General features: G+C 46.8%; 1 protein-coding gene across 4 annotated transcripts in view; it reads right to left on the reverse strand.

Moving 5' to 3' along the window:
* The window catches only part of FKBP6 (FKBP prolyl isomerase family member 6 (inactive)), a 29165-nt gene extending 17836 nt beyond the window's left edge, over window positions 1-11329 (reverse strand). Inside the window, exons 1-8 of one of the 4 annotated variants that reach the window (XM_061401923.1) lie at window positions 11108-11218; window positions 10892-11009; window positions 10494-10583; window positions 9362-9564; window positions 7751-7870; window positions 2510-2704; window positions 2272-2381; window positions 791-883 (exon numbers count right to left, since the gene is read on the reverse strand). In XM_061401923.1, the coding sequence (XP_061257907.1) occupies window positions 793-883; window positions 2272-2381; window positions 2510-2704; window positions 7751-7870; window positions 9362-9564; window positions 10494-10583; window positions 10892-11009; window positions 11108-11164 (984 nt within the window). In that variant the 5' untranslated portion in view covers window positions 11165-11218 and the 3' untranslated portion in view covers window positions 791-792. Of the gene's footprint in view, window positions 1-790; window positions 884-2271; window positions 2382-2509; window positions 2705-7750; window positions 7871-9361; window positions 9565-10493; window positions 10584-10891; window positions 11010-11107 lie in introns of all 4 variants that reach the window. The other 3 variants (XM_061401926.1, XM_061401924.1, XM_061401925.1) reach the window with 3 other exon arrangements.
* Between the last annotated feature and the right edge of the window lie 239 nt (window positions 11330-11568).

An 11568-nucleotide genomic window follows, 5' to 3' on the forward strand; every position in this document is an offset into this window, starting at 1 on the left:
ATGGTGCAAATTCGATACTCATTCAGCAGTGATGTTTATACATGAAATTCTGAATTCAGATCTTTTCCTGGCCTGGCAGCACGCAGCCCCATGGGCTCTCCTGATGCAGGGCAGTGAGCCAGAGCTCCCGTCGGTCCCGTGATCATGAGGGTAAACAACCGATAGCCTGACAGCATTCTGAACCCAGACAGCCATTCTGGCTTGCTGTAAGTACAGTGTTCAATAAATGACCAGTCAACACTTTATTATAAAACAGGTTTTCTGTGGATTGACTTGGCCCAATTGTAGCCTAACGTTAGTGTTCTGAGAGTGATCAAGACTGGAGAGGCTGGGGCTTGCTTCCCCGATGGTCCATGGGTAAAGAATCTGCCTGCCGATGCAGGAGGCACGGGTTCGATCCCTGGTCCAGGAAGATCCCACGTGCCGTGGAGCAAACAAGCATGTGCGCCACAACTATTGAGCCAGTGCTCCAGAGCCCTGGAGCCACCGCTACTGAGCCCACAGGCTGCAACTACCAAAGAGACATGCTCCCGAGAACCCATGCCCCGCAAGGAGAAGCCCACACCACAACTACAGGGTAGCCCCACTCCCACAACTAACGAAGAGTCCACGCAGCAACAAGGACCCAGACGACCAGAAACACACAGAATTATTTTTAAAAAAGAACTCCTTTAAGACTGCTGAGGCTAAACCACAATGTTCCAGGAGGACGTATTAAATGCATTTTTGAGTTAACGGTATTTTCACCTGACGATGGGTTCATCCTGAAGCTTTTTGTGTGTCAGCTTACCTTTAGTTTTCTCCTACTGTAGAGCCATTGTCACCAGAAGCAAACATCCGGTGACACATTTCTCTCTCTTTGTCCATGTAGTCCCTGTAATAGCTGCAGGGAGAAATACCCAGTCGTTAGAGACGCACAGTATCTATGGGAAATGACACCTGGCAGCTAGAATTCTCCACTCAGGGCCAGAAACACCACAACTTCAGCAGGCCTCAAACCCAATCAGGAGGGGGTGGAAACAATGCTGGAGGAGGAGGGGAATGGCGGGGCTCCCCAGGCGGCTGTTCAGGAAACCCTTGGACAAAAAGCCCACCATCTGCAAAGACAGTAGTCTCGAAGGCTGGGAGCTGCTGTCAGAGAGGCTGTCGGCTGCGTCCATCTGAGCAACACCTCATACTCAGAGATCTCTCATTTATCTTGAGATTTTCCTGCTAAAGAATGGTCAGATTCCAAAATTTTTACACCTTTCTTAACAGGATATTTATAAATACCAGAAAGGAAATTTCTGTAAGTCTTCAAGGCCTGAAATGCAAATAGCTGGATCCAAGCAGGAGGTACACACACCTTGTGCTTTTTTTTTAATGTCAAGAAAGCTTTAGGGCTTCCTTGATGGTCCAGTGCTTAAGAATCCACCTTGTAATGCTGGGGACGCTGATTCAATCCCTTCATGCCTCAGGGCAACTAAACCCGTGTGCCACAACTACGGAAGCCTGACACCTGCAGCCTGTGTCTGCAACGAGAGAAGCCACTGCAAAGACCACCTCGTGCTGCAACTAGCGAGCAGTCCTCGCTCGCTGCAACTAGAGAACGCCTGCTCGCAGCAACAGGACCCAGCACAACCAAAAATAGCAATCTGGATTAAACGTTTAAAAATGTTAACATAAGTAGAGAAACCTCACCAATAAAGAGAAACAAAAGAACACCTTAAAAAAAAAAAAACAAAACCCAGTGGTTATGAGGCGATAGAATTATGTTGAAATTTTCAAGGTTTTCTACAATGAATATGTAGCTTCCACAATCAGAAAAAGTTACATTACTGAGATACTGGTATCGGTATCACCTGGGTAACAAGAGAGTCATCTTAGGGAATGACTCAGATCTGAAAGAGCCATTTCAGACCAGCATCTTTAAGACATTTTCCTGCAGTCAGTTGAGAACAGAGGTTCTCAGCCGGCAGGGAAGAAAATCTGAAGAATGCTACCCTTTCTAAAAATCACACTGGCCACCTCTTTAGGGTTCTGCCTGGTGAGGAGGACAGGGAGGTGGGCAACGGTCCAGACATGTGTGGTTTGGAGGTCTGTCCTACGCCCCCTCTCGGGAGCTGCGGGTTTAGAGAGCTGAGCACTTCCTAAAGCCAGCTCTAGGGGGCGCTGCCTCCTCACATGGGCTTGGCAACATCAAACAGTTCTTTACCCAAGTGAACAGGCCAGAGCGGCAGATACACCACACATTTCTTTCTCTGATTGTACTCCTGCAAACAGTGGTCTCACCTGGCCAGTTTCTTCAGCTCGTTATTGATGTCGTGATTGAAGGGCTGCTCCCTCTGGGCTCGGACTAGAAAATCCCGGGCCTTCTGGTACTCAGTCATAAGGAGACAAGCCTGCCCAAAGGACAACATGTTACAAGTACACTTTAGGGAAGAGCACTGCGGCAGTAACACAGTTGACCGCCACTGTGGCCGTTCCTCGAGCGTTCCATCCCAGGTCCCTGCCCCCCGCCCCCGCTCACCTGTCCACAGCGGAAGAGGGCCTTGGCATTCTTTCGGTCAATGATCAGAGCCTGCTCTCCATAGCGCAGGGCCATGGTGGGGCGCTCCAGCTTCAGGTAAGTAAAGGACAGGTTGAGGAAAACAAGCAGCTTGGCGGTCTCCACCAAGTGCTGCTCTTCAGGGGGCGCTGTTCGCCGGTGGAGGAGCAACAAGGCCTGCAGAAAGGAAGAGACAGGTGGTCGAGAGAAGGTGGTCTTATGTACAGCAAACCCTAAGAATACACACAATCAGGGCTAAAAAATGAGTTCACAAAGTTGCAAGACACAAGATCAATATATGAGTTAACTGTATTTCTTTAACAACAATCCAAAAATGAAATTAAGAAAACTCCATTTATGATAGCACCAAAAAGAATAAAATAAGTGGCAATAAATGTAAAGTGCAATACTTATAGACTGAAAACTATAAAACGTTAGTGAAAGAAATTAAAGAAGATTTCAGTAAATGGAAAGACAGTTCATGTCACAGATCCAAACACCTAATTCTGTTAAAACGGCAACAGTGCCCAAATTATTCTACATTTTCAATTCAACCACTGCCAAAATTTCAACTGCCTTTTTTGCAAAAATGGTCAAGCTGATCTGAAAATTCATACAGAAATTCATGGGATCCTAACACTTGAAAAAGGCGGGGTGAAGGCGGGGTGGTCAGAGAGAGAACCAAGTTGAAAGACTCACACTCTCTAATTTCAGAGCTTACTACCAAGCCAGTGTGGTACCCATACAGACAGACACATAGGTCAAGAGAACAGACCCAACAAGGCAGATGGAGAGTCCAGGAACAAACCTATGTACATCCAGAATCAACTGATTAGTAACAAGGCGCCAACACCACCCCATGGAGAAAAAGCAGCCTTTCAGCAGATAGTGCTGTGACAAATGGACGTCAACAAGCAAGAGGATGAAGTTGACTCCTACCTCAGACAACATACAATTAATCAAAATAGACCACAGGCCCTGAAAGCTTAACTGTAAGAAAGACTCTTAGAGGAAAACATGGGTGTAAATCTTTGTAGTCTTAGATAAATTCTGACACCGAAAGCACAAATACCTAAAGAATAAATTACCAGGACTTAATCAAAATTAAAAGCTTTTGTGCTTCAAAGGACACTATCAAAAAAGTGAAAGAACAAAATGACTGAAGGTTGACTGATGTTTAAGAAAAATCATTATAACAGGCAGTTACCGGTTTTGGTTGACAACATATAATGGTTTACTGCGGTCATTGTCCATGCCTTCAGATGATTTATTTTGACTTTTGAATAAAAAGACATCTTTTCCTTTTCAGCAATGTACAAAAGTAAAATAACAATCACAGAATAGGAGAAAATATTTCCAAATCACATTTGATAAGGGTTTAGTATTCAGAATAAAGAACTTTTACAACTCAACAATAAAGACAACCAAATTTAAAATGGGCAAAGAATTTGAATGAATATTTCTCCTAGGAAGATACACAAATAGCTAATAAGTATATAAAAAGACACCCAACATCATTAGCCATCAGGGAAATGCAAAAACACAATGACACAGTACTTTACACCCACGAGGATGTCTGTCACCTTAAAAAAAGGAAGGTAAGTGTGGGTGAGGATGTGGAGTAACTGGGGCCTTGTATTGTTGGTGGGAATAGCCACCATGGAAAACAATTTGGCAGTACTTCAAAAAGTTAAACAGATTCACCATATGACCCAGCAATTGCGCTCCTAGCTAGGCACCCCAAAGAACTGAAAACATCAGTCTACACACAAAAACTGGTGAACAAGTGTTCATAGAAACATTATTCACAATAGCCAAAAAGTGGAAACAACCCAAATGCCCGCCAACTGATGAACATAAACAAGAGGCAGCAAGATCCCCGTGGCTACAGCCGACAGGCTCAGGCTGCCAGGCTCCTCTGTCCACGGAATTCTCCAGGCAAGAAAACGAGTGGGAAGCCATTCCCTTCTCCAAGGAAAAGCAATTTCTGACCCAGAGATCAAACCTGGGTCTTCCACATTGCAGGCAGATTCTACTGTCTGAGCCACCAGGGAAGCCCCAGTAAGATCCACACAAGAGTATGTTATTCATCTATAAAGAGGAATGAAATACTAATACATGCTACAGCGTGGATGACACTTGAAACATCATGCTAAGTGAAAGGAGTCAGACAGAAAAGGATAAATGTTGTTATTATTCCACTTACATGAGTACCCATAATAGATCAATTCATAGAGCCAGAAAATAGAATAAAGGTTACCAGAAGCTGGGGGCAGGAGAAGTGGGAGTTACTGTTTACTGATAAAGAACTTCTGTTTGAGATGATGATAAAGTTCTGGAACAGGCAGTGGCAATGGTCGCACAACATTCTGAATGTACTTAATGCCACTGGGTTGTATACCTAAAAATGCTTAAAATGGTAAAATTTATGTTTGGCACATTTTACCACAATTTGAAAAATAAATTTTTTAAAAGGAATAAACTGCTAATACATGCTACAACATAAACTCTGAAAGCATTTTGCTTCCTGAAAGAAACCAAACACAAAGGATCACATGTTTCATAATTCTATTTACACGTAATATCCCAGATAAGCAAATCCACAGAAAGAGTAAAACAGGGGGTGTAGGAGGGAATGGTAACTGCTAACAGGTTTCTTTTGGGGGTGATGGAGTGTTCCGGAATTCAGTAGTGGTAATGGCTGCACAACCTTGTGAATAAACTAAGAATTACTGAACTGTACACTTAAAAGTGTGAATTTTATGCTACGTGAATTATATCTCAACAATAGTAAACAATTAATGGCTCTGGGAAAACTGGACAGCTACAGGCAAAAGAATCAAACTGGACTACCTACTCAGACCACACACAATTTCAAGATTTAAAACATAGGCTGTGTGCTATGCTCAATCTTGTCTAACTCTTTGCAACCCCATGAACCGGAGCCCACCATGCTCCTCTGTCCATGGGGATTCTCCAGGCAAGAATACTGGAGTGGGTTGCCATGCCCTCCTCCACCAGGGGATCTTCCCAACCCAGGAATCAAACCCAGGTCTCTCCCCATTGCAGGCGGATTCTTTTCCATCTGAGCCACCAGGGAAGCCCTTAAAATGTAAGGCCTGAAACCAAAAAACTTTTAGAAGAAAACACAGACAGTATGCTCTCTGACACCCATGTTAGGAATACTTTTTTGGGTATGTCTCTTCAGGCTGAGGAAACAAAAGCAAAAATAAACAAATGGAACTACATCAAATTAAAAAGCTTCTGCATAGCAGAGGAAACTATCAACAAGAAGAAAAGGCCACCAATGAATGGGAGAAGATATCTGCAAAACAATATATCCAATAAGGCATTTTCATCCAAAATATACAAAGAACTCATACAACTTAACATTAAAAAATAAACAACTGATTGAAAGATAAACAGAGGATCCAAATAGACATTTTTCCAAAGAAGATATATATACAGTGAGGAAGCACATGAAAAGATGCTCAACACCACCAATTATCAGGGAAATGGAACTCAAACCACAATAAGGTATCACCTCACACCTGTCAGAATGGCTATTATCAAAAAGACAGCGAATAGCCAGGAGTTGGCAGGATGTGAGAAAAGAAAACCTTGGGCACTGCTGGCAAGAATATAAATTGATGCAGCCACTACGGAAAACAGTATGGTTACTCAAAAAATTAAACACAGAATTACTATATGATCCAGCATTCCACTCCTGGGTATTTGTCCAAAGAAAACAAAAACACTAATTTGAAAAGATAGATACACCCTATGTTGACTGAAGCATTATTTACAGTAGCCAGAGCCGACTCACTGGAAAAGACCCTGATGCTGGGAAAGATTGAGTGCAGGGAAGAGGAGGTGACAGAGGATGAGATGGTTGGACGGCATCACCGACTCAATGGACATGAGTTTGAGCAAATTCTGGGAGTTGATGATGGACAGGGAGGCCTGGCGTGCTGCAGTCCATGGGGTCGCTAACAGTCAGAAACCACTTAGTGACTGAACACCACCACCCAAGTGCCCAACAGATGAATATTTAAAGATGTGGTATATATACATAATGGAATATTATTTAGCCATAAGATAGAACAAAACCTCACCATCTATGACAACACAAATGGACCTAGAGAGTATTATGCTAAGAGAAAGAGAGAAAGAGAACATATATTTCCCTCCTCTTCCAACAGAGCCTCCATTTCATTCAAAGCAGCAACGTACTAATTAAACCATACTTTGCAGCTTCCTATCTGCATACAGCTAAGGGCAAATGGACATTCACCATAGGATATCATGAGAAGTCGGGTTAGGAGAAATTCTGGAAAGCTTGTAATATGAATACACACACCAGACTCTTCTTCCCTCCCTTCTTCCTGCCCAGATGATCACATGACACTGCAGGTTGAACTACCATCTTGAGAAGGAGAAAGACAACAAAGACACACTAAGGGCAGCTGATCAGAGAGATCTCTGGAATGTTCCCTGATGGCTTTGTGTAACAGCTGTTTATGCTGTCCTTGAAGTGCCTCCCTTCTTATGTGAGAAAAATTACATCACTAGTTTATTTGAAAAACTTTTTCAGGATTTTGTGGTTTACAGCTGAATGCAAATCCTGAATGTTTAGGCTCACTATGCAAATGAGACAAAAATCAGAATGCCCCTAAACTGTATCCTGTTTGCCTCTATAGCCTAGGGGGCAGAGTTGGGCACACAGAAAGTACTCATAATATTCGTGACCGCGTTACAAAGCAAACAGCGGATTCCTGTCAGCAGAACCTCCACAGGAAGCCAAATGACAATCAGAAGCTTGGCAAGAATGGCGTTAGATTCAGATGAATGTCCACTGTCAAAAAGACAGGAAATGAACATGGCAAATGGGGTAGAGAAGTCAGTTGGTAGAGGACCCAAAACTAGAAAGAGAATTTTTAAAAATTTGTATTGAAATACACAGTCAAGTACAAAAGCAAGCGTCCAGCTCGATGAATGATCACAACCTGAACACACTCATGTAAACCACATCCATATTCAAACATCACCAGGTTCCCTTAAACCCTGCATCCTCTCCCCCAGTTTTTAGCCCTCTGGCATGAGGATTTTTAGGTTAAGATTTTTCTTAACGTTGTAGGGGAGAAGAAGGGACAGAGATAAAGTCTCTCTCTCTTAAAGAAGGAAGTTTCCAGGGTCTAAACTCACACTCTGAAGCAGTCTTACCCGTTTATATCTCACTTTGGCATCATAGAAACGATTTTGGCGGAAAAGGTAGTTGCCAAACTCTCGTTCAGTAGCTGCCACCTTTAGGACCTTCTGAAGTGGAAATTGACTCTGTTGCTCCTAAGGATCAAAGACAAGGATGTCAGCAAGGAAACTGAAAGCCCCACGGCCACAACGCCAGGGTCACTACAGCTGTTAGGTCTGTTCCTTTAGACTATGACCTCTGCTGCCGCAGGTGTGCTGAGCACTGGGCTAGGGGCCTAGGTAGAAGTCATCTCTGAATCCCAACAGAAGCCACAGCAGGTAGATGCCATTACTGCTGTTTTACGGATGAGGGCCAAATGGGAAGTCCACTAGTTTAGACCTACCCAGAGATGCTCCCTAAAGAAACAGTTTCTCATAGAATTAGAAACTGATGGAACTTGCCAAGCACAAAGTTCAGGTCTCATGGCAACCACTCATCCAGCAAGCATTTGACAGCCCTGGTCTGCCCAGAGCTCCGCCCGTCTTTCCGACCATGATGCTCTACCCTGGGTACACGTCAGGATCACCAGTGGAGCCTCTTTTTAAACAGACGTCCTGGCCCCACCCCTGTTGCTGCTGCTGCTAAGTCGCTTCAGTCGTGTCCGACTCTGTGTGACCCCACAGACGGCAGCCCACCAGGCTCCCCCGTCCCTGGGATTCTCCAGGCAAGAACACTGGAGTGGGTAGCCATTTCCTTCTCCAATGCATGAAAGTGAAAAGTGAAAGTGAAGTCACTCAGTCGTATCCGACTCTTAGCGACCCCACGGACTGCAGCCTACCAGGCTCCTCCATCCATAGGATTTTCCAGGCAAGAGTACTGGAGTGGGGTGCCATTGCCTTCTCTGGCCCCACCCCTAAACATTCTAAATCAGCACACAAGAGGTGGGACCCAGGTTATCTGCAAGAACCTCTGTTTTGTGAAAAGATGAGAAAAAGGTAGTGTCTCTCCCTTGCGGTGGTGACAGTTTAGCCAGGGAGACACCATACAGAGATGTGAACCCGGGGTGGACATCTAAGGCCACATGTACAGCCAGGGTAAGACAGCAGGACAAGGAGCTCACGTCACTGCTGATGATTAGAAGCCCCGTCTGTACGGGGTGAGTTATATGTGAGGCTACAGAGGAAAGGCGGTTTTAAAGTTACATTAAGACAGAGGCCATCTATCCCAGTTTATACCCTGTGTCCTCGTATCCCATAAGTTAGTAGTCGCTTTCCTTCTCAAGGGTCCTGGGTTGGACAACAAATTACATGGTCAACCCAGTTATGAGCTACCAATGCTTGACTTGCTGAAAACCAAACAGCACTGAGAAGCAAATACTATCTTTCAGGGAGACCTAGGCAAATGGTGACAAAGGTCAGCTCAACCTGCTGGTCCATAACCCTGGCCGAGCACAGGCACCCACACATAAGGGCCAGCAGCACTTAGACGCACACTAGCGAGTGGTAAGATACTCCTCCCCTCCACCTCTCCACACCGGAGCCTTGGTCAGACCCTGGGGCTGATGATCATCAGTGGGGTAGGATAATTACCTGAAACACAAACCCATCCCTCTATCAAAGTGCTAACATCTGTGCTCCAGAACTTACGGCTGAGAGGGCACAAAACTTGTCTGACTCAGCAGAGTCCAGGAAGTCGAGCAACTCGATCTCAAACAAGACGGTGGTGTTTGGGGGGATCAGGGGAGGGCAGCCCAGCGTTCCGTAAGCATAGGTGGGTTTGAACAGGAACCTGGCCAGCTCCCCTCTCCGCATGCTCAGAAGGCCCAGCTCCATGCCCCACAGTGTGATATCTGGAAGAAGTGACAAAAAACGCAGTGGAAGCTGGCCCACTGCCCCCCATGGCCTCCCCCTTCACATCCACATCTCTCCGAGAGGCATCCCCAAGCCTCCTGCATTGTCGTCCCAACTCGCCACCACCCCCAGACTCCTCCTACCTCTGCAGTGTCCTGGCCTTGACATCTTTGTTCACGTGGTTCCTTCTTCCTGCAATGTGTTCTCCTACCCACTCATGCCCAGCTTCTACTCTGAGCTCTTATTCAAACTTCAGGGCTCATTCAAATATCCCATCTGAGGTGAACTATTCCCAGCTGAAACGAACTGTGCCTTCATTAAGCATTCCCACCAAACACTGCTTATACCGCCCCCAAATTTCACCAGCTTAGTTGTCTGGAGTGTGTCAATCTCTACAACACTGGTCACAGCCTTTCTAACCATATGAGTACATCCTTTCTTTTCGCTCTGCCTTATGGAATAATCATTCAACAAATGTCTTCATAATAAACCAAGAAATATGTAGCACCCCTGGTTACGTCACAAATGCAAAGATAACCCTGCCAGGTAAGCCATCTCCCAAATACCTAGGTCTCAGAGGAGAGTGTGGAAGACAACATGGCTGGTTTAGCAAAACCCAGCCTCAGAAAAACAGACTCAAGTGCCCTGAACAGTTTTCCGGTCCTCGGGCACTGCCCTGCATCAGTTCCCCCAAGCAACTTCTTTTTTCCCAGCTCCTTATCTGAACTTGGGCTTCCTGGTGGCTCAGATGGCAAAGAATGTGCCTGCAACGCAGGAGACTTGGGTTCAATCCCTGGGTGGGAAAGATCCCCTGGAGAAGGGAATGGCAACCCACTCCAGTACTCTTGCCTGGAGAATTCCGTGGACAGAGGTCCAAGAAGTCGCAGTCTGACAGGGCTGAGTCCCCAACACTTTCATCTGAACTTACCCTCTCCAAGTTTCATGAGCCGAGGCGTTTTCCTAAAGCAATTAGAATCAAAAGGCTTGTCCATGTGCTCCAGATATCCAGAATATTTCACTAGGAAAAGACAAGACACTCATGCCTCCATAGCAAATCTCTTTGTCACACAGAAACAACGTTAAGTACCTTAAACTTGACCTCCACCCCTCATCCCATGACTGGGAAAAGCTTTGCCTCAGCGTTTAGATGCCTGCCCTTTGGCGGCGGGGCTCAAGAGCTGGGCTGCTGGGCCTCCCAGAGCCCCTGTTCACTGCCGTCTCACACAAAGGGGTAATGGGTTCCCTCGCTTATCCCTTGAAACGCAGCCCTTGGGCACCGCCAGCCTTCCAGGGCAGACGGCACCCGGGCCCGGCCGCCATACATACCGAGCACGGAGGCGTCCGGTGTCACCAGCTCTCCAGCTCCCTCTCGAATGACATCCTTCAGCACGCCTCGGTCCCCCGAAATGTCCAGCATCCTTTGACTTAAGCGCTGGTACGGAGACTTATGGGGGATGAAACACACCACCTCAGAGCCCTGAACGGGCACGCTGACTCTGGCGGCTCCAACCAACCCTTACTCCCCAGCGCCCGGGCCCTCACCTGGCTGGGGGAGTCGTCTCTTTGCAAGACTCCCGGGTTCCGGGTGCTGCCCCCCATTTCCGCGCCACCTGCCCCTACGCCCCGCCGCCCGATGCCCCACAGCGACGCGGTCGCCCTTTTATACCCGGTCTTCCGCGTCCAACCGTGACAATCCGTTCAGGGGCCGCGAGGAGCTCATCGCTCAGCTTCAACCGCCGCCAACCGCCAGTGGGCGCTAGGGGAGTGCGCCAGGCCACGTGTGCGGACGCCTGGCAGGTCACGTGACCGGGCACGTGGCGGGAGTGGGGAGTGGTGGGGCGCGCACAGAGCTGGATCCCGCGCTACTTGAGGCCGCGTGGGGCATGACGGGACACGTGGCGCACCACGGGACACGTGGCGGGGCCCGGGGAGCATGACGCAGCTTGTGGTGAGGGTACAGGGAACGGGATGTGCAGGTGCTGAGGATCAGCCACCGGGTACGT

Source organism: Bos javanicus, chromosome 25, assembly GCF_032452875.1.
Source record: "Bos javanicus breed banteng chromosome 25, ARS-OSU_banteng_1.0, whole genome shotgun sequence".
NCBI lineage: Eukaryota > Metazoa > Chordata > Mammalia > Artiodactyla > Bovidae > Bos > Bos javanicus.